This window comes from Pseudonaja textilis, chromosome 3 (genome assembly GCF_049901715.1).
Source record: "Pseudonaja textilis isolate UNSWEBS1 chromosome 3, rPseTex1.2, whole genome shotgun sequence".
Classification (NCBI taxonomy): Eukaryota; Metazoa; Chordata; class Lepidosauria; order Squamata; family Elapidae; genus Pseudonaja; species Pseudonaja textilis.
The window spans coordinates 11,525,307-11,549,362 of NC_141992.1; the positions used below are offsets into that span (position 1 = coordinate 11,525,307).

General features: G+C 39.4%; 1 protein-coding gene across 1 annotated transcript in view; it reads right to left on the reverse strand.

Annotated features, from left to right (window-relative positions):
- The window catches only part of CDH4 (cadherin 4), a 995,035-nt gene that overhangs the window by 197,248 nt on the left and 773,731 nt on the right, over positions 1-24,056 (reverse strand). Inside the window, exon 5 of the mRNA XM_087928929.1 lies at positions 313-468. Within this exon, the coding sequence (XP_087785055.1) occupies positions 313-468 (156 nt within the window). The remainder of the gene's footprint in view (positions 1-312; positions 469-24,056) is intronic.

The following is a 24,056-nucleotide window of genomic DNA, read 5'->3' on the forward strand; positions in this document are numbered from 1 at the left end:
TCGACATTTAATCATTGGCAGCATTTCAAGGAAGATAAAGGTGCATGCTTATCAGACTTATCCTGAAGGACTTTGGCAGACTTCCATGGGATTACTCACAAACTGTTTCAGACTCATTACAGGCGGTGAATGACAAAAATTCAGTTGTTGAAATAAAGAAAAACGGGTTTGGGGACTAATGTATGTTTGTTAGTGTCTCCATAGTCTTGGTCAGAAGAGATGGAGGAAGGAGGGAAGGAAGGAAGAACAGGGAGGGATGGCAGGAGGAAGGGAGGGAGGAAAGGGAAAATAGACAAGATATGATAAACTTACATGATAGGATGCTCTTTCTTCTCTATCCATTGGACGGGTCACATACATTCTCCCTGACACAGGGTCAATGTTGAAGACTTCCATTGGTGGTTGGTCAGCTCCCACCCCTGTGATGCTGTATCTTACATTGGTTTCACTGTCTTTGTCTGAACGAATCTGAACGGAACATTAAAGAGAACAACAAATCAGAGAGGAATCCAAGACAAAGGGGGAAAATTGCTTGCCGTGACTATTTTTTTATTTATCATCAAATTTATTTGCTATCCGTCTCATGGATCATTCACATCTATCATCTAAAGGGCCATTTACATTGTCAAGATGAGGGAAAAGATTAACAGCTTCATTGCTCAATAATTCTATACCAATTTTGATAGAGGCCTACTCCTGAAAAAAATGAACCCCCTTGGATGGTTTTAAGTTAGTTTCAGCATCTTCAGTTCCATGAGACATATAACATATGCTGGGTAATCAAATATTTCATTTGAGAGTGAAGGTTTCTTTCTAATGTTCTCTTCCTGTCCTGGGCTTACGTAACAGAGTAACAGAGTTGGAAGGGACCTTGGAGGTTTTCAAGTCCAGTCCCCTGCTGAAACAGGAGACCCTAAAACGATTTCAGATAAATAGTTGTTCAGTCTCTTCTTAAAAGGCTCCAGTGGTGGAGCACCTACAACTTCTGAAAGCAATCTATTCCACTGGTTAATTGTTCTCACTGTCAGGATATTTCTCCTTAGGTCTAGATTGTATCTCTCTTTGATGAGTTTCCATCCAGTGCTTCTTGTCCTGCCTTCTTGTCCTGCCTTTGGAAAATATGTTGACCTGCCCTCTTCTTTGTGTTTAGATGACTGCCACTTGGATATCTTCTTCAAGGTCACCTCTGCAATCCCAGAAGCAACCTTTCATCTCAACCTATTATATCTTGATATAATTGTCCTCAATTACCCAATCCCCATCTAAACTAATCCAAGCTTATGGGGTCATTACTAAACCTCATAGCAATGATTGTCACAGGGTCACTCTAAACACTCTATGGTCTGTTTAAAAATTTCTTCTTTCTCTAGAAAGATTGCAATGCTTTCTTCATGACAGACACTGATTATATGATATATAAAGAACTGGAGTTCATATGCTACATAGTTGAAGATTTCCCTGAACGGTTATCGCCAAATTTGTAAAGACTGAAACAAATATAGAATTCTTTGCCAAAATGGCCTCCAATTTGGAATTCTGCTCAAAGGGAAGAAAAAGGTGTTTATACCAACGATGCTGTCAGAATGCTATCCCTCAATCAGAAATAACACCTAAACAAAATGGAAGCATGTTCAAAATAAAACTAATTTCCCCCCTCTCGTTATAGTTTCTAATTCCTAAAAAAAACCCAGTGTTTTGACTTCATTTCCAGTTTCTTAAACCAGACAGCACATTTCTCATCCTGTTGCATGTATTTTCTATAGAAAAGAAAACCATCCTACAAATACTGCACACACACACACACACACACACACACACACACACACACACACACACATATATATATATATATTCAGAGGAGCAATTTAAAGGGGTTCTTAGTTCAGGCAGAGCTATTTTGGAAAGGGGATCTGGATGGAAAGCTATAAGGCAGAAATAAATGATCTGCTGCTACCCAGCTTACCAACAGAAAGCTGTTTGGATGAATATTGTAGGGACAAGCAGCTGAAGTCCAACATATCTGGAAAAACCCTAAGCTGTGCTGAATTGGTAATTGTCACGAATGTTCTGAGTCATATACAGAGTTCTATCAAAGGAATAGATCAGCCATCCAGCCCTTGCTTATCAATGGAGAACAAGTGGAACAAGTGGCCAGCTTTAAGTTTCTGGGTGTTGCCATAAAAGAGGACCTGACCTGGGGTGCTCACATCGCAGCCCTGGTCAAAAAGGCCCAGCAGAGATTATACTACCTGAGACTTCTCAGAAAACAACAACTGAATGAAAAATTGCTGGTGACCTTCTACCGCTGCACCATAGAGAGCATTTTAACTTGCTGCACCTCTGTATGGTTTGCCAATTGCACAGTGGCAGATAGGACAGCACTCCCGAGGGTTAACGTCATTGCCCAGAAGATCATTGGTTGCGCTTTATAGCTCCCACTGCCTTAAGAAAGTTCAAAACATTCTCAAAGCTCCATCTCATCCTGGGCACCCTTTTTTTTATCTATTACCATCCGGCAGACGGTACAGGATAATAAAAACAAGGACAAATAGGCTGAAAAACAGCTTCTATCCCAGAGCAGTAACTATACTGAATGCTACTATATAGTGCAATATTAGTGCAATATGAGAGGTTTTCAATTCAATTGTATAGAATGCGAAGGATGTGTGTTTATGTTTTATTTTTATAGTTATAATGCATACTGAAGATGGCATTTAATTTCGTTGTACAAGGTGCAATAACAATAAAGTAAACTAAACTAAATTACGTTGTAGAAAAAAAATGCATTATAATCATTAATGATAGAAAGGCATGTCCATACAGGTAGTTACAACAATTGGTTTAGTGACTGTTTGAAATTACAATAGCACTGAAGTGATTTATGAGCGATTTTTACACTTACGACCATAGCAGCATGCCTGTGGTCATGTGATCAAAATGCAACTGCTTAGCAACTGACTCATACTTATGACTCATATTTATGATGGTTTACCCCTTTCAAGACCTTTTGACATGCACAGTTAATGGGGATTCATTTAACATTAACTTAACAATTGCAGTGATTCAACTTAATAACTGTGGTGAGAAAGGTCTAACATGGGGCAAAATTCACGTAACAAATGTCTCACTTAACAACAGAAAATTTAGGTTCAATTGTGGTCGTAAGAGGAGGACTAGCTGCACTGTACTATAAAATGGAGTCAATTGTAGGTATCATAATGCTCTTTAACATTAGAGGAACGTAATTGCATGCACCAACATTTTGAACTGAATGGAAAACAGAAAATGCAAACCCATTCAAACCTTTTAAATTAGACCATTGATAGTGTATTTACACACATCAAGTGTGGAATAGAGTGGAAATATTTTAATGAAGCTGCACCTTGTTAATCATTGAGGTGAACATTAAGTAACGTTAAATATTATGCTTTTTGTGTGCGTGCATGTGTTTGAGGGCTTGAAGTGTGTTAAGCAACAGATAATGGAAATATTTTTAAATACACTTGGGCCATCGCTTCTGCAAATGAGTTAAATGAGAGATTTCTGAGATTAAATTCTCAAGTAGCCCTCTTGAATGTGCACTCAAATACATATTTCCATTTCAGCATACATGCTCCAAGCTCTTAAGGATGAGAATAATTACTTAATTCAAATGTGGACCAGTAACTTGTGTAATAATCAGCGAGGCTCAGCAATTCCTTCTTGACCAACATGAATGCATGGATGAGCCCCAGCGGGCAAGAGGACAAATTGGTGTGTGAATACTAGCTTGGGAGAAATCAAGTGAAAATGCATTTATAGCAGGAGTTGGCTCGATGCTGAGACCCAAGGTAGTATGCAGAGAAGAGCTACAAATATGATAAAGGTCTACAGGCTAAATCATATAGTAAATGGTTGGGATATCCAACTTATTGAAGAAAAGAACACAAGATAATAGCATTCTTTATTGGCCAAGTGTGATTGGACACACAAGGGATTTGTCTTGGTGCAAATGCGCTTAGTGTACATAAAAGAAAAGATGCATTCATCAAGTGTCAAGAATCATAACACTTGATAATAGTCATAGGGTACAATAAGCAATCAAATCATACCAGGAAACAGTCAATAAAAATCATCAGGATACAAGCAACAAGGTTACAGTCATACAGTCATAAATGGGAGGAGATGCGTAAAGGAAGGATGGAAGGATTAATAGTAATAGCAATAGTAAATAGTAAAGGATTAAGGAGGACATGATAACTATCTCCCAACACTTTAAGGGCAGGGGTGGGATTCAAATTTTTTAACAACTGGTTCTGTGGGCGTGGCTTAGTTCTGAAAGTGAGAGCAATTAATCAGTCGAATACCTTTCCTCTTGGAGTCGTGGGTGCTCCGTCACTGGAATCTCAGAGGTGGCCTTTTCTTCAAAAACTGGACTGTTTTGTCCTTGAGGAGAAGGAAGATGAAAACATTTCGCTCCTCATCCAACAAGCTTCATTAGTTCCATCCCCTCACCGTAAGAACTGATAAAACTTCTTGGATGGGAAGCGAAATGTTTCTTCTCTCTCCTCTCCTTCCTCCTTTTCTCCTTCTCCTTGTATAAGCCCTCCTGCCTCTCCTGCACAGGATTGGACTAGAAGACCTCTGAGGTCCCTCCCATATCTATGATTCTGTTTTTTTTTCCCCTGTTTTTATTTGTCCTTGCTTGGAATCAATTCCCACCAGGATTAAATATTACAATATTTCATTTTTTTTTAAAAAAAAGAAAGAACCAAAAATGATTTTTATGGGCTTCTGGAAAGTTGCTTTAAAAAAAATCCTTAGCTATTACTGTGAATGTGTAGAGCAGGGATGTCCAACCTTGGCAATTTTAAGACTTGTGGACTTTAACATGGCTGGCTGGGGAATATTGGGAGTAGAAGTCCACCCATTTTAAAATCACCAAGGTTGAGAAACACTGTCCTTTGTTAATGCGTTTTGGGAGAAAAAGGTGTACCATATAAACATGGCTATGTAGCAAATTGTGTAATTTTCAGAGGATAATATCCTCATGAATTACAAATCTAATGCACGAAATTTGACAACTGGACAGTGTAAATTGATTCTCTGAGCTCCTATTATAGCTATATTGCAACATTGGAAAGATAAATGTCACTCAATGGACTGAAGACCTGATTACATTGCCTATAGATGTGGACCTTGCATGGATAAACATAATGAATTATGGGACAGTTATACATATAATTATAATTAATTATGGGACTCAATATATGTAGATTTAAAAAAGCATGATAGTCAAATAAATGTTATACACACATATGCACGCATACTTGAATAGTGAATTATATATAAAACTGCAACTCCTGATTGTTCTAACAACATGGTATACTCTATGCCTTATTTTTTCTGTTATATCTTACTCAATTATTTTTAAGCCCTTGCTACGTATGGGTTTTATTTTTTAATAATGCATGTGTTTTTGTGTTTCATTCCTTTTGCTTTTTTCCTCCTATTATTATTTTAAAAGCAATATTATTTTTTTAAAAAAACCTTATTCAATGGCAAATCTGCGGCAGTGAGTATAGATCGACTATGTCTTCTTGTGAATACAAACTGTATGAGTAAACAGGCCTGTAGTTGGCCCTTTCTGCAAATAGGAAAGAGGAAATAGAAAGTTCTGAAGAAAACATTGATGAAAAATATGCCTCCGGTTTTTCACTGACGTTATAAAGTTCTCAAACAAATCTAAGCTGTTGTCCTTACTGATTGTGTTCCATAATTCTTTCTGAGTAGATTTTTTTTAACTGATCAGAACAGTGGTGGGATTCAAAACTTTTTACTACTGGTTCTGTGGACGGGGCTTGGTGGGCTTGGTGTGGCTTGGTGGGCGTGGCAGGGGAAGGATACTGCAAAATCGCCATTCCCACCCCACTTCAGGGAAAGGATACTGTAAAATCTCTATTCCCTCCCGACCCCACTAACCTCTTTCCAGCTCTGTTCTCCTGTGCAGGGCAACAAAAGAAGACCCAGCCGATCAGCTGGGAATCAGAAGGAAGAGAATAGATGGGGATAGTGCCAGTCAGAGGTGGCATTTACCAGTTCTCCAAACCACTCAAAATTTCTGCTAGCGGTTCTCCAGAACTGGTCAGAACCTGCTGAATGCCACCTCTGGATTGGAATCAGCATTTGAATCATTTTTATACTCCAGGGTCCAGACAAGGGGGAATACCTTGCACGTTTTTTTTATGAAGGCAGTCCTACATCTATTCAGAAATGTCTGGTCTATTCATCAGAGGTAGTCCTCAATGTATGTCCGCAACTGAGCCCCAAATTTATGTTGTTCAGTGAGTTTTGCCCCATTTTACAGCTTTTCCTTCCACATTTGTTAAACAAATCACCGCATTTGTTAAATGCGTGACACGTTCATTAGGTGACTTTGCTTGTCAGGAGATCGCAAAAGGTGATCACATGACTCCAGGATACCTCAATGGTCATAAACACAAGTCAGTTGTCAAGCGTCCGAATGTAAATTGCATATGACCGTAGGGATGTTGTAACAGACATAAGTGCGAAAAATGGTCACAAGTCACTTTTTCAGTGCTGTTGTAATTTTGAGCAGTCACTAAATGAACTGTTGTAAGTTGAGGGCTACCTGTAATGTCTCGTTTATTTCAATGAGATTAATCCCCAGAGAGAAGGGTACTGTAGACCACTGGCCCAGAACAGTGGTGGTATTCAAAAAAATTTGTAAGTATTTTAACTTTTACTGCACCTGTGTGTGGTTTGCCAGTTGAACATTGGCAGATAGGACAGCACTCCAGAGGGTTAACTGCATTGCCCAGAAGATCATTTGTTGCCCTCTCCCCTCTTTGGAAGAACTCATCTTGGGCACCTTGTTTTTGAACTATTACCATCTGGCAGATGATACAAGATAATAAAAACACGGACAAATAGGCTGAAAAACAGCTTCTATCCCAGAGCAGGGACTGTATTGAATTCTACTGTATAGTATAATACTAACGCAGTATCAGGGGTTTCCAATTCAATTGTATAGAATGCGAAGGATGTGTTTGTGATTTATTTTTATAGTTATAATATACAGTGCAGATGGCATTAATTTTTGTTGTACGAGGTGCAATGACTATTGTGAAGTAAAGTAAAGTAAACTAAAGATAACCTTGAAGGAAGGAGGTGTCATTCAATGAGCTTTCTAATCTTTATGGCTTTAAGATATAATTACAGGTACACAAAAAGGTAACACTCTTACTACAAAGTAGCATAAAACTCATCACTGAGCATACTGTAAAATTACTTCCAAGAGGAGACTATAGAAAAATAGTGAGAAAATTCCACTGACATGACAAATATAGAGAGTGGGTCCAAATTAAAGCTTGGCTATTCTCTCTTCTACATGACATAAGGATGCTTCAAGTGCAACAACAGCTATTACAGTGGTCTGGGGAATCTAAACATGACATCTGGAAAAATCATTCCAGATATTAAATTTTGGTCTCATAAAATTTTGGGGTTCAGTGTGAAACTGTACATGCCCATGTATTAAACGAGAGCACCTGATAAGGTAGCTATTATGGATTCCTTGGTGCTCTCTGAATTGGTTGTTTTCTTGCAAGACCTTTTGTTACCCAGCTAGATAACATCATCAGTGCTAGAAAGAAGTAGGATTTGCTCTCTTTTTACATACAAGTGGCTTGCCCTGCTGTGTTGGTGGCAACATTCTTGGTGGTTCTGTGATTAGGATATTCGTGGTTCTTGGTTTGGGGTATTGTTCACTGCTTGATGGTCTAATATTAAGATAGCTATTCCTGGAACAGCTCAGGTTTATGCAAAACTTCTGTCAAGCTGAATTTTTCTCTCTTGATCAGTGACATTGCATAGAGAAAGGGGCCTACTTATGGAATATAAAAAGCTGGATTAGATAAATATTATAAATACAGATGGCAGAGAGTATCTCTAGATCTGAAGCATCGATGATGCAAATGACTTTGGCATCCAAAAAGCAGCCTCACATTAGAAGGGATTAATCACATGAACAAAACTCCTGGCCTGCCCACATATCACCAAAACTCACAGCTTATTTGATGTAGACAGAATCTGGATGTTCATAGACAGACATTCATAAACTCAGTTTAGCACCTTGAAATGTGTTTCCCTGCCTAATTTGAGTCCAGGCTCTCCCCATAAGAGTTAATTTGCATGATCATAATGCATACTAAAAATCCAGGGAAAACCATTAGATGCATTAGGTGCCCCATAGAAAATGCCCCCGAGGAATACTCACCGTTTGAGAAAACACTAGAAAGAGTGCAGAGAAGAGCAACAAAGATGATTAGGGGACTGGAGGCTAAAACATATAAAGAACAGTTGCAGGAATTGGGTATGTGTATTTTATTGTAAAGAAGGACTAGGCATGACATGATAGCAGTGATCCAATAACTGAGGGGCTGCAACAGAGAAGTCAACCTATTCTCTGAAACACCTGAAGGCAGGACAAGATGTGATGGATGGAAACTAATCAAGGAGAGAAGAAAACTAGAATGAAATAGAAATTTCCTGACAGCTAGAACAATTAATCAGCGGAACAACTTGCCTCCAGAAATTGTGAATGCTCCAACATGGAAGTTTTAAAGAAGAGATTGGACAACCATTTGTCTGAAATGGTATAGGGTTTCCTTCTGGAGCAGGGGATTAGACAAGAAGACCTCCAAGGTCCCTTCTAACTCTGTTATTCTCTTACATTTTTTGCATGCCTAAGTAAGGTAACTGCTGAATCTGGGTGTGCGGGTGGATGCATATAGGCAACAAATAGAAAACATTCAAGTTTTTCTCCCTGTCTGATGATGTTAGAATTTGGAATCTCCCATTGAAACTAATGGCTCATAATGGGATACGTCTAAGGATTGAAAGGGTTTGATTAAAAGAGGTAGTGCAAGAGAGCTTTCCCTATTTTATTCAAACTATTGCTAAAACACATTAAAACCACTTTCATTTTTCCAGTCTCATGCTTTTGCAAGTATAATTTACAACTCCTAATTGCTCTTCATACTAAATGGACATTTCCCCATCCCCTTGAATTAAAGAAAGCATTTCCAAAGTACGAGTGAGAGCATTTTTGCAAAAACTTTCATCAACTTTACAACACCGCCACCATCCTTATGCGTTACCAATCCAATGAAGTCCTCCTTTATGGAGAACAGAATTAAATGGGAATTCAGTGCATTCCAAGTCAGTGTTGGATGGTATTAAAGGAGGACTGGATGAATTCAGACCAAATTGGGATGTCAATGGCTACTAAACTTGATGGCCACATGCCATCACATGGTACATTATATGTACCATTAACAATTCCCAAAACCAGGAAAAACAAATTACCCATAACAATAAGGAAGGTTCAATTCCCCCCCCCCCAAAAAAAAATCACTTTGGTGGAAAAACAAATCTGGTCACGTTGCCAACTTCAAAAGCCGATACAAAAATTTATGCCACCAGATAAAAACTGAATGCACTAATTATCGCATTAAACAAGAGGAAAACCTTCTACACACCAATTCCACCCGCACTTTCTACAATTTTGTAAACAACAAACTAAAAGACTCAAGGTCCATCCTTGACTGCAATGACAACACTATTAAAGCCAACCTCTTTAACACATTCTTTGGCTCATTGTTTGTAAACAGCAATGGATCATGCCCAGTATTTCCTAGTCGAACCACAGACAACTACAATGATCTAATACATATCAATTTTACAGAAGACAATGTTGAAAAAGCACTGTGCAATCTAAAACCATCTCTATCTATTGGACCAGACGGAATATGTGCCTACTTCTTAAAAAAGTTATCCACTGCCATAACCGAACCTCTAAGCATAATCTTTGAAAAATCTTTCAGGACCAGCTCCTTGCCAAAACTATGGTCACAAACCACAGTCATCCCCATCTTCAAAAAGGAAGACCCCAGCCTAGTTGAAAATTACAGACCAATCTCTTTATGCTGCGTCACCTGTAAAGTCATGGAATCAATTATTAACCAATCCATCATCCTCCACTTAGAAACAACCTACTCTCTAATAAACAATTTGGTTTCAGGAAAAAACTATCCTGTAATCTGCAACTCTTACACTACAAAAACATATGGATTGCACAACTCGATCAGGGCAAAGCAATAGACACAATCTACATAGACTTCTGTAAAGCCTTTGATTCAGTGGTACACAACAAACTACTCCTAAAACTAAAATCTTATGGTATCTCTGGACAACTGCATAACTGGATTCTACATTCCTGTCAAACAGACAACAAATGGTCAAAATTGGGAGCATCCTGTCAAATTCTGTACCTGTCAACAGTGGTGTCCCCCAAGGCAGTGTTTTAGGACCAACTCTTTTCATACTCTACACAAATGACCTCTATGACCGTATCAAGAGCAACTTCTCTTCGCTGATGATGTAAAGTTATTCAACACCACAGACAATACTGCTACCCTTTTTTTGCTTGAAAAAAATGCATATGGAAAAACCACACACACAAACCTGCCCAAAAGAATCAATACCTGCTTTTGCGGGAGGGGGATGAAGTTGGTTCTTTCTAAGAGTAGCAGAATAACAGAATTGGAAGGGACCTTGGAGGTCTCAAGCAGGATACCAGGGGTGCCAAACTCACAAACCCTTCAAAAAGATCTTGACTATGTATCAGAATAGTCAAACAAACGGCAACTTCAAATCTCAACAAATAAATGCTCTGTCTTACATACTGGCAAAAAAAAATAATTCAGAAATTAAAATACAAGCTGAATAGTCAAGACCTTGTTGATGATCTAAACTCTGTCAAGGACCTTGGAGTACTCACCTCTAATGATCTAAGTGCTAGAGTCCACTGTAACTACATAGCCAAAAAGGCATTAAGAGTTGTTAACCCAATCTTACGTAGCTTTTTCTCTGGTAATATCACACTACTAACTGGAGCATACAAAACATTTGCTAGACCAATACTCGAATACAGCTCATCAGTCTGGAACCCACATTACATATCAGATATTAGCACAGTTGAGAAAGTCCAGAAATATTTCACAAGAAGAGTTCTCCACTCCTCTACTTGTTGTAGAATACCTTATGCCACCAGACTTGAAATTCTAGACAAAAAAAACCTTGAATTACGCTGTCTTCGATCTGATCTAAGTATGGTATATAAAATCATACATTGCAATGTCCTACCTGCAAATGAATACTTCAGCTTCAACCATAACAACACAAGAGCAAACATCTGGAGGCTTTTGCACCATAGGTAAATTGCGGGTGGGTGACGGATGTTGGGTAGTTATCAGGGGTGGGTGTTAGCTAATGATTGGGGGTGAAATGGGATTATAAAAAAGCGCTGAGAGGCAGACGCTCTCAGCGCTGGCTTTCTGTACCCAGCATGACATCATTGAGTGCTGTTATCTTCCCACAAAAGTGGTACCTATTTATCTATTTGCATTTGCATGTTTTTAAACTGCTAGGTTGGCAGGAGCTGAGCCAAGGACAGGAGCTCACCCGAAGCATGTCACTTGGGTCTTGAACCAATCCAGGCTGCCAGTTTTCCGGCTGACAAGCCCCCCACCTTCACCACTGAGCCACTGTGCCACACTTAGGAATAGGAAGAGAAAATGCCATATCATATAAAACCTATTTAGCGTCAGAGGACAATTAGGAAATGTTGATCTTGCTTTTTGTTTTCTAATTTAAAAAGCACCAATAAAAAGTTATTTGGCTGCACAAAGATTGGCCCTCAGCCAGAGGTTCACCAATATCATCCTGTATTAAGCACATCACAAATGAGGCCTCGCTTCAGCATTGTGGATAATACTGGTACACATTTGAACTTTTAAAATGCTTTGCTATGCAGAATAGCTGCAATTTCCTTTAATGAGACCAGGAAAATATACCTTAAGCATTGTTTTAGAAGGTGTCCTACTATTTTCTTTCTTTATGGCCATATTTGAATTTCTGCCTACCTCTTAAAGCTGGTGATCATTCCTCCCTGATCATTCCTCTTGCTTAGAGCCTGAAGCAGTGGGATAGTTTTTCTTATTTAATTAGACAAATGGAGGCATGGCGTTGTTGTACTGTCTGCATCTTAACCACACAGACAGATTTTCAAGACGTCACTGATCAACATATCCATGAATATTGGGATGGTCTCTTGAGTTACAAAATTAATTTTGCCTCATTCATGATTGGATTTCCCCCCACAGGTTCCCCTTCCTCTTTTTCTTGAGTTTTGCTAAGCCATAAAATTTGATAATGATCTTGTTGTCAGGTCAAGAGGGTTATTTTTCTAGTGAATGATCACCCTGCATGGATTAGCTGTTTTCAATGATAAATAACTCAATGCAGATGAAGGCCAACACCAGCTAAAGAATTGGCAGCTGTGATTTCACATTTTTGTGTATGTTATAATAATAATAATAAAAATTGGAAACTTTGCAGAAATTTGGATTTGGATGTACTGGAACCATCAATGAGAAGGTTTGGGAAAATGAATGGGCTAAGATCTTACAGACTTTAAACCCAAATAGACAAGGGCCTTGTTTATAACATTGCAGATATAACATTCATTGAAAAAAAAGAAAGTCTGGTTCATTGATACTGCTAAACTGGATGATGCTAGGTGTCAGGCCTGCCCAAGGTAAGTCTCTTAGGAAAGAAACACCCTCAACCACTCTGGTTGAAGTGATAGATTCTTTTACTAAGGAATACTGGCTGCAGCAAAGTCAGGTTAGAACTCAGTTTTCCCACACAAAAACGTTACAGATTGTACCCTCATCCCAGCCCTCTCTCCCATGACTAATGTCTTCAGCCAATAAGGTGCCGTATAGATGTTTTGAGAAATACTGCAATGTTTGGGGTAGTCCACATTCCACTCTCAGGGTGTGTGGCCTTGAGTGCTGGTACAACGTGGTTCTGTGCATTTCTGGTCTTCGTCACACTGTCATCCCCTCTCCCTATTTCCCGTCACATACCCATATGTCCATTTGCTAACCCCATACCCCGTAACAGGTAATCAGAGTTGGAAGGAACATTATACGTCATCTAATCCAACCCCCCACCCAAGCAGGAGACACTATACCATTTCTGACAAATGGCAGTCCAACCTCTTCTTGAAGGTCTCAAGTGATGGCACTCCCACAACTTCCGAGGGCAAGCTGTTCCATTGGTTGATTGTTCTCACTGTCAGAAAGTTTCTCTTTATTTCCAGGTTGAATCTCTTCTTGATCAGTTTCCATCCATTATTCCTTGTCTGGCCTACAGGCGCTTTAGAAAATAGCTTGACCCCTTCCTCCTCTCTGTGGCAGCCCCTCAAATATTGGAAGATTGCTATCATATCTCCCCTGGTCCTTCTCTTCCCTAGACTAGCCATGCCCAGTTCCTGCAACTGTTCTTCATATGCTTTAGACTCCAGTCCCCTAATCAACCTCATTGCTGTTCTCTGTACTTTTTCTAGAGTCTCAACATCTTTTTTATAATGTGGTGACCAAAACTGGATGCAGTACTCTAAGTGTAGTATTAGTATTAGTACCTCACTTGATCTTGATCCTTTCCCCCTAGTCTTTGATGGTGGAATGCCAACAAGGCGCCATGCCTAAGATGGTAGACCTGACATTAGGTTTGGAAAAAAGCAATTGGATAAAAGTGACAAAACACCACATTTGCAGACTGAAGTCTAACACCTATGGAAACAGATCTGTTGTTATATCAATCGTGCTGAAATCCCTCACAGCAATACTTGAAGAACTCCCTGTATCTCTGGAAATTTTGAATTTATTGGACCTGAACCTTCTAATTTTAGGAAACACCCCCCTCCCTCCCCAGAACTGCCTACATTCTTAGACACTATGGTAATAATTCTTAGGTTCTTGCTTAGGACTTAACTTATTTACCTTCCACCCATCTTAGACTGCGAAGCTCACTGTAGATTACCCATATAGAATACCTGGAGACATCAGAAGAGAAAGAATAGGAAAAAAAATAAGAAAATACAAAAACCTGCAAATAGAAAGAGAACGACTGTGGCAAAAGAAATCCAAGATACTACCAATAGTAATAGATACCTTATGTGTAATCTCAAAACATCTGGAGCACCATGTGAACACCATCATCGTTGATCAAATCATCACCGGTCAATTGCAAAAGGCAGCTTTACTTGGAAAACCTTACATCCAGTGACAATACCTTTCATACCATCAAACAACAATATCTGTCTATTCCAGGTCCTTGGGAAGGACTCAATAGGTGGACCAAAATTACAAATCCAGTCCAAACACTTGGCTGACTACGATGAACCATAGCACCCTTTCCAAACCATTCTATTACTTGCCATCTTGGTCAAATATTTCTTATGAGGCTGCTAGAAGATTAAATATGAAGACCTAGAATTTCAAGAAATTTAATCTTTTCCTATTGATCATCCATGTGCTCAATGTGATCATCTTATTGGCCATCCATGTCAGCTGACATACCAGTGAGGAGAAAGCCAGTGATGAAGAGAAAGTCAGCTCCAAAATCGATTAAGATAGGAGACAATTCCCCAAAGTTAAATTCTTTACATCAGTTTCAGGGGGAAATTAACATAGTCTGTTCACATCTGGCAAATAAGATAAAGAGTGCCTGTCCTTGGTGGCATGGGAAGTGATAGAAAAAATGTGTTGACTCTTGCAATAAGTACCCAAATTGCACACATTCATACCTAATTCTTTGCATTTTTCTGCACCTGTCCTGGTTTCTCTGAATCTTTCTTAAAATGTGTTGCTCAGAATATGATAAAGGACTCCAGGTGAGGCTGAAGAAGGTAAAAGAACTTATACTTCTCATGAGTTTGAAACCCTATTTCTATTGATGCCATCTAGAATGGCATTTAACATTTTAGCAAGCATATCAGTGACTCATGCATGTCATTCATAGGTAGTCCTCAACTTATAACTATTTCTTTAGTGACTGACTGAATTCAGCGCCATTGTAATTTTGAGTGTTCATTAAATGAACTGCTATAAGTTGAGGACTACCTGTATATATTTGGGAAGAATAGCAAGGTATTTGGTTGCAAATAAAGATCAGCAAATATTCCATTGGATATAGCAAATTGTGTCAGGCACAGAAAATCAAGAACGACATGTGTAAAATGCTCAAAGCAGTTTCTCTATTGCTGTTCGCCTAAATAGATAGAATCGTGGCAGACTAAAGCACATTCTGCATAACTATCTGATAAATGCTGTGCAGAATTAAGGAGGATCTTTTTTGTGCTGCTTCTTGCATAGAGGATTCAAGGCTAATTTTTCTCTTTCCTCCTTCCTGTAAGTCAGTGCTAAATTCCATTGCACATTGTGCACTTAATGAAGTCAGTGAGGCTGTTGGTGTATCAATGAGCTAATGTGGCAGGACTACACAGTCCAAGGGGATTTAAAACAACAAAGAGGCAGTTACTCCATGAACATAGTTTCTTTTTAGCGAATGACTCTCTTTGGCTTTGCCAGAGTGGCGTTTGCCCACCCCCCACCCACCCCCGCAAATTTTCCAAACTCATCAACGTTTCTTGGTCTTCTAAAGGTTTCAGGGCTGAGTTAGAAAATTGTATCTTGGAGGGTTGTGGGTTTTTTTTTTGCTTCATCCCCGTTCCCCCAAATTCTCCTCCATAAACAGTAGTGTCTTAAGTGTTCCAATAATTTCTGTATTACCGAATGCAAAGGAGGCGACAGATAATTTTTAATGTGTTGCAGAAAAAGAAGGAGAAAAATTCAGGAAGAAATTATTTCCTCACTTCAGGGAAAATACCAATGTAAAGAAGTAGCACAAATCCATGCTTAGAGGGAACCATTAAGCAGCAGAATAAATATTCATAAAGATAGGGATTTGCTCTCTCTTTGTTTTAGTAAATAATTAGGGCACGTAATGCACCCATATATTACATACATCCAAGGAGTCAGCATGTCTCTTTTAAGGAGAAAGGCAGAATACTACGAATGTTTTAGGGAGTCTCGACATTATCACAAATAACAGAATAACAGAGTTGGAAGTAACTTGGAGGTAGTAGTGTGGTTCTACCGGTTCGGACTGGTTTGGGTGAACTGGTAGTTCCGATGATCATTTGGCCCCGCCTTTTTCCTATGCTTTATTTCCTTGGTTTTGAGCGCAGCTGATTCTCAGAGCACAGCAGTTGCCGTGCATCAGCTGTTTTACTCACCGGGGCTGCAGCAGAAGTATTATAGCTAAAAATGGTCTTTTCTAAATGCTGGGCAAGCATGCCCACTCACTGAACCGAACCAGATGTTACACCAATTGAATCACACCACTGCTTGGAGGTCTTCTAATCCAACCCCCTGTTCAAGCAACAGACCCTACACCATTTCAGACAAGTGACTGTCCAGTCTCTTCTTAGAAACCTCCAGTGTGGGAGCATCCACAACTTCTAGAAGCAAGTTGTTCCACAGATTAATTGTACTAAGGGTCAGGAAATTTCTCTTTAGTTCAGGGTTGCTTCTCTCCTTGATTGGTTTCTATCCATTGCTTCTTGTCCTGCCCTCGGTTGCTTTGGAGAGTAGCTTGACTTCCTCTTCTTTGCGGTCCAGAATTAAGAAGTAATTTAAGACCAGAATTCCTGTTGCTAAGCAAGATAGCTGCTTGTGAGTCAATTTAACATCCTTTTTTTTTTCATGGCTGTTAAACAAATCACTGCAGTTCTTAAGTGAATTGGGGAGATCACAAACAGTGATAATGCAGCCATTGTTGTAACTACATGCTGGTTGCTAAGTGCCTGAATTTTGATCGCATGATCATAGAAATGCTACAATGGTTGTAAATCATATTTTTCATTGTCGCCATAACTTCAGATGATCAGTCCCAAAGATGCTTCTTCAAGAGGCAACTGGACTTTCTGGTTTTTCTTTGAAGACGTTTCACTTCTCATCCAAGAAGTTTCTTGAGTTTTGACTGGATGGTGAGGAAGCTGAAGAAGCTTCTTGGGTGAGAAGCGAAACGTCTTCAAAGAAGAACCAGAAAGTCCAGTTGCCTCTTGAAAAAAAGGCACCTTTGGGACAACCATGACCTGGTAGGCCGACAATCTCCATAGACATTCAAATAGTAAGATTTACTCAATGACTGCGTAATTCACTTAACAACTGCAATGGTTTGCTTAACAACCATGGCAAAAAAGGTTGTAAAAATCATGCATGTCAGGTTGCAAAAATCACACTCAGCAATGGAAATTCTGGTTCTAATTGTTGTCATAAGTTGAGGAATGCCTGTATATATTAAAATTTCTTGTTAAGCATAATCGTGTTGTCATTCCCTTGTAGAAACATTCTCAACTATATTCCACAGAGCAGAATCTTTGGTTTTACTTGATCTTTCCTCTATGGTATGGTTTACATCATAGTGCAGCTCGTCCTGCTTTTTGTGCAATTATCACAACTTCAATCTCATATACAAGTCCTGCTTATTTTACAACCAATGTTTGGCCTTTCTTTAAAGCTATGACTGGATGGAGGAGCGAGGCAATTTTCTGAGACCTCTGAGGGAGAGCAAAGATTTCAATCCTGAAATTTATTGGAAGAAGAAAGAAAATGATGATAATAAAACATTACAACTAGGGAATGGAAAGCGTTCTTGACTTTTCTGCCCTGAGCAACATTAAATGATGGCCAAAATGGGTATAATTAACTCTTGAATCTTTCTCTTTTCCTTCTGTGAAAAAAACAACAACAACAATACACTTTTTATTTTATTTAAAACAAAATGCTTTCAAAAAAAGGATATCTAGGAATGAACAGATAACTAGTGAAGTATTGTTATATCACATTAGTAAATGCTAACAAGCCATGTAGTGTGGCTTTTATAATATAAGAAAGAAGGATTACATTTGAGTTTAGTGCCAAAATCTCCTGTATTGTTGTTTTCAAATGTTAAAAAAGAAAACAAAACCCTAAAAATAATATAAATATTCATAGTTCTCATAGTTTTTTTTCTTGGGGTTCACCCAATGGTGGTATTCAGCCAGTTTGCACCGGATTGGGTGAACTGATAGCAAGGATTTGGCATGGGTTGTTGAACCGGTAGTAAGTTCTGGCTGGCCACAACCTCGACCCGATCACCCTCCTGCCCGATACTCACTTCACCCCGCCTGCCTGACGTTCACCTAAGGTATTTCTTTCTTTTTTTCCCCTCCCGACAATCAGTTGTACGTACGATCAGCTGTGCTGGGATTCCCCTTGGTGAGGCCCAGGAAGGCAAAAAATGGAGGGTGGGGCTCTGTGGCTCAGCCCCTCCCCTCCATTTTTTGTCTTTCTGAGCCACAGAGGAGCCTTATGGGAGCAAAAATACCCCTTCCAGAGGCTGCTCTGAGGTCCAGAAGACCGAAAAAATGGGGGGGGGTTTGCAAAAAAAGCCACACCCACCCAGTCACATGCCCACACCCACCAAGCCACGCCCACAGAACTGGTAGTAAAAAAATTTGAATCCCACCACTGGGCTCACCATACATCTTGACAGATCCCCTGAACAGCTACCAAATGTCAAAACTCTGTGCCAACATGGCAAGATGAAAATGAGCAAACTCTTAAGCGCTCTGATTTGTTTGAATGTTTAAGGAAAAGGTTAAGAATCGACTATGTATCAGAATGGTCAAACAAATGGCAACTTCAAATCTCAACAAATAAATGCTCTGTCTTACATATTGGCAAAAAAAATAATAATCAGAAAATAAAATACAAGCTGAATAATCAAGACCTTGTTGATGATCCAAACTCTGTCAAGGACCTTGGAGTACTCATCTCTAATGATTTAAGTGCTAGAGCCCACTGTAACTACATAGCCAAAAAGGCATTAAGAGTTGTTAACCAAATCTTACATAGCTTTTTCTCTGGTAATATTACACTACTAACTAGAGCATACAAAACATTTGCTAGACCAACACTTGAATACTGCTCATCAGTCTGGAACCCACATTACGTATCTGATATTAACACAGTTGAGAAAGTCCAGAAATAATTCACAAGAAGAGTTCTCCATTCCTCTACTCATTGCAGAGTACCTTATGCCTCCAGACTCAAAATTCTAGACCTAGAAAACCTCGAACTACGCCACCTTCGGTCCGATCTAAGTATAGTATATAAAATCATACATTGCAATGTCCTACCTGTCAATGAATACTTCAGCTTTAACCATAACAATACAAGAGCACACAGTAGATACAAACAAACCGCACCAAACTTGATTGCAGGAAATACGATTTCAGCAACAGAATGGTCAATGTGTGGAATACTCTACCTGACTCTGTGGTTTCTTCCCCAAACCCCAAAACTTTAACCTTAGACTGTCTACTATTGACCCGCACTTTTCTAAGAGGTCTGTAGGGGGCGTGCATAAGCGCACCAACGTGCCTACCGTCCCTGTCCTATTGTTTCTTTTTATTTTTCTCATATGTATGCATTTCATGTATTCATAACTATGTTTATACTTATACCTATTATCTTGTAATTGATTGACAAATCAAATAAATAAATAGATTGTCATGGCAGTGTCACAAATATGGAGGCTTTTTCCCCCTTTGCTAAAAAGGGCATAGGTGTAGCCAGTGCGTGACGCATCGGCCCTTGGGCTGTGAGTTTGACAGCCCTGTCCTATACCGTTCTGGACAAATGGCTGTTCAATCTCTTCTTAAAAACTTCTAGCGATGGAGCACCTGTAACATCTGGAGAGAAGCCGTTCCACTGGTGAATTGTTCTCGCTGTCAGGAAATTTCTCCTTATTTCTAGGTCGGTTTTCTCTTTGATAAGTTTTCATCCATTGCTTCTTGTTTTGCCTTCAGGTGCTTTACATAATAAGGTGAAATGCTGGGGGGGAATCAGACATGCTTCACACCTGGAAAGTGTTCACACCAGCATTCCTTGTTTGTTTACTGGTGTGAAAATTCACTCGCATTTCAAGGGTATATTTATTGACAATCTGCCTTTCTATGTGAAAGAAAATACAGAGTAGGAAATATTTTGGTAAAAATGACTGCTATTTAGCCAATAATAGTGATTGAGGAAGGAATGCTACAGAAAATTGTGCATTGTTTTCAATACCGTTGTAACTTCAGTTATAAACAAATAACTGTAAGTGATGTATGGCCTGTTTATAGGCAATATCCACTGTTACCGGAATTATTAGAGCAGGTGTGTTCAACCTTGGCGACTTTAAAACCTGTGGACTTCAAGTCCCAGAATTCCCCAGCCAGCAGGAAGTTGAAGTCCAGAGGTCTTAAGATGGCCAAGGTTGAACACCAATGCATTTAAGTAAAACTGCAATGATGTCTTATCTAAGCCAAATATTACCTTATAGGAAGAAGCTTCAAAATATAGACTACTATGCTTTGGCTCCACAAAAGAATAGTAATTATTTTTCATCAGTTTTACATCCCAAAATAATTACATAGATAAAATAAGAAGATAACTCTGGCTTGAATCTATATTCAAGGATTCAAAGAGCAGATTAATTTGGCTTGAGACAAGGTGGAGTTCAACTTTGGATCAAACCCAAAGTGAGGTCTTAAAATCTAAAATCTTTCCTAGATTATTTCAAATATTCAGGAACTAGCTGCAAGCAATTCTAATTTCAAGTGGTGAAATATCTCAACTTCCTGAACTGTGTCAATTCGCAAAACAAAAGCCAGCAGGGAAAAACATGCATCTATTTATTTCAGATCCTTCACAAACACACATACACACACACATACACCCAAATGGCTTTTTTTTTTGAGAGAGAGAGTTGCTAATTACCCACATGCCAAATGTCTCGCTATATTCTGATCTTAGAGCAGGCACATTTATTTCAGAGCTGCAAAAGTTTGCTTCTGCACACTGCGGTGACCATAATGCAAGTTCTAAATTCAGAACTGGCACAACAAGTTACATTGAATATGACCTCTTCTTAAAGGTTCTCAGTCTCAGCTGCTGAGGAATTTTTAGCCTTTGCCCTTTACTAGATGATAACAAGACAGCAGGAATAGCAAACTCAATGCAGTCTATTTTTAAGAGTTGAGGAATTTTCAGAATTAGCAGAGACAAAGTGAGAAGGACATAGCTTTGGACACACAGTTGAACTCTGCATTTTTACTGTGGACTTCTGGCTCCACCTAGTATTGATAAATAATGATAACTTCAACTATAAGGATCCAGAAGAAGATTCCCTAACTACTCAACCCAATACAGCACAACCAACACAAACCCTAAAAAGAATTACATTGCTATAAATCAAGAATATTTAAGAAACCACCAACTATGACCACATAGAATCAGCAGGCCATCTAGAGCCCTTCAAAACATCCTAAGCAAACCAAAAGTCCCAGCAACCCCAGAAGAAAAAACAGGAGTCATCTGCAACATACAATGTAAGAACTGCAACAACCACTATGTGGGACAAACAAGGAGAAGACTGGCAGAATGCATCCATGAACACCAACTGGCAGTCAGAAGACATGATGAAAATTTATTAATTTCACAACATATAGACAGACTTAACCATAGTTTCAATTGGGAAAATGTTACAATCCTAGACCGGGCTAAGTCCAAAAATGCCAGGGAATTTCTAGAAGCCTTGGAATTCTGACAAATCAGCCATCAACAGACACATAGACATTAACAACATCTATAGACTATGCAAAAGAGACAACAAGCCCAAAAGAGAACAAAAAGACTCTAGCACCTCTCCACCAGTAATCAGAACCAGATCAGCTTAGATTAATTCCAAGATTAATTTCAGACCAACGGTCAGGTAAGCAATACCCCAATCAAAATGTCAGCTTGGAAGCCATTTTTCTTTGAGACTTCTGGACTGCCACATTCAGTGCCTGGAAATTTGGGAAGGGGATTTCAAGGAGTGGTGGAAGATTAGGCACAACAACATTCCTTTCTCAGAAAGTCAAGGACATGTTGCCCTGCACTTGGAGGAGAGTTACTGGGGGTAATCTCCAGTTGGAACAAACCATGGATTGGTCCATATGATGGACGATTGGGTGCAGGGGGTGGATTTTGGATTTTCTTTTCGTTAGGGAAAACCTGGAACTCTCAGATTCGGGTTTTCCCCGGATATGCCAATATGATATCTCTAATAAAGTGGATCTTTGGGAAGAAGATATTCTTAGACTCTCTTTCTTTGGAGTTTGTTACTTGGAATGCTGACATAAGAAACTGCCAAAGAGACATCGGTAAACAGCCCAACCAAAGAATTTCTAAGATTGCCCTCACGTACACAGACAAACACGTCATCAGAATATAAACCGACAGGAAAAAGAGGATGCTGACACCCTCTTTACTAGCACTGATAATGTTACCTAGTGTAGGTAATGAAGCATCTGCAAGAAAATAAGCAAGCTAGAGACCACCAAGGACTCCCTCAAGAAGGGTCTTCTCTGCTGCAGTACCTGTCCTTTGGAAGATCTTACCATGTGTAAGATCTGCTCCTACCTTTCCATCGTTCCACAAGAGCCTGAAGACTTGGAACGACTGGTTGGCTTAGAGACCAAATGAGGGAGTAACATGGTGGAGATAGTTGTTGGATTGATGGCAAACTCTAACCTTCCCATTCACTCTCTGTTCTTCACTCATCCATCTTTTTGGTTATCATATCAATGTATTATTCTCATTGGGTTTCTTTGTCATTGTCATTTTATTGTTCTATTACTTTATTTTTGTTTTCTTTATGCTTTTTTCATTTTCTTTTTTATTGTTGTTAGCCACTTAGAGTATCTCCATGGTGAGATAAGCAGCAAATAAATTTAATGCATACATACATACGTACTGTCATGCCACTGTTGGTATCTGATTCCGAGGGGAAGGACGAGCAGCTGGTAGGGAGTGGGAGTGTGGATCTGTTGGCTGGGGAAGAAACTGGGGAAGGCCAAAGTCCGGCTGGGCAGAGCAAGGCAGAGGGAATTCAGAGAAAGAGCCAAGCCCACCCCCTCTTCATCCTAGGGCACGCAGGGAGGAACGGAGAAGGGAACAACATGAGTTGTGTGGCTTATGGGGGAGGAAAGGGCCCTGGTTTCCTTCATTTGCTGCAGCTGGGAACACAGTATTTAAAAAGGGAGATTGCACACAGCGACTTGTTGGAAGCAAATTGTGAATTTCTCCGGTATCATCGTGGCTTATCTGGGTTCCTGGCATCTTCCCAACTGTGTGTGTTTTGTTGGCCTTAGAAGCCTGCAATTCCGTCTCCTGCCCTGTCAAGTTAATTGCTGCAGTGTGGTTTGTGTGGATTTTTATTTGCAGTTTATATGTACTTTGTTTTTGGACTGAATTTCCTCTACTTGAAGACTATTTTGGGGAGAGTTTTTTCTCCAGCCGAAGGTAACTGGACATCGGGGGCAAAGTTGGAGGTATTAAAGGGACTTTTCTTACTTATGTGATTGTGTTGCCTTTGTGCCACGTCCCGAGTCACTATACATACACACATACATACATACATACATACAAGCGTATATACATAGGTTATTAATAAGGTTTACAAGGCTTAATGACAGGATTTCTATACCTTTTTGATTGAATGTGAGTGGGTGTTTTTGTATGCCAGGAGCAGATAAAACAGGAGTTCGTATTCACAAAAATGAGTAGAGTCACCCACAAACCAGTTTAATAAATAAAACTTGGCCAGATATGAGGGTGGAACCCAGTAGTGAGACTTTCTTGCCTGGCTCAGAACTCCCTGCAAATCATAAATCCCAATAATCTTTCATAAAACACTGATAATTTGTCTGTCAGGGGCAAGAAATCTGGAGGCAAGGTGGTTCAAATTACTACAGATTTACACCCTCTACAAGAATCTGAACTACGAATGGTCAAAGCAAATTGGGGATAGAAAAGAGTCAGTGGAATTCAAGGTGGGCTGGACTTAAATCTCTTGTGGGCATGAACGGATTCGAGACTGATGATGAATTTGAGGCCTCCCTCAACCTCAGCCTAATAATCTTTAACGGTGTGTTTTCCACCAGAAATTGGACCTAGGTGAATACATTTTTAAGGACTTATTGTTGTTATAAGCGTGCAACCCCACTC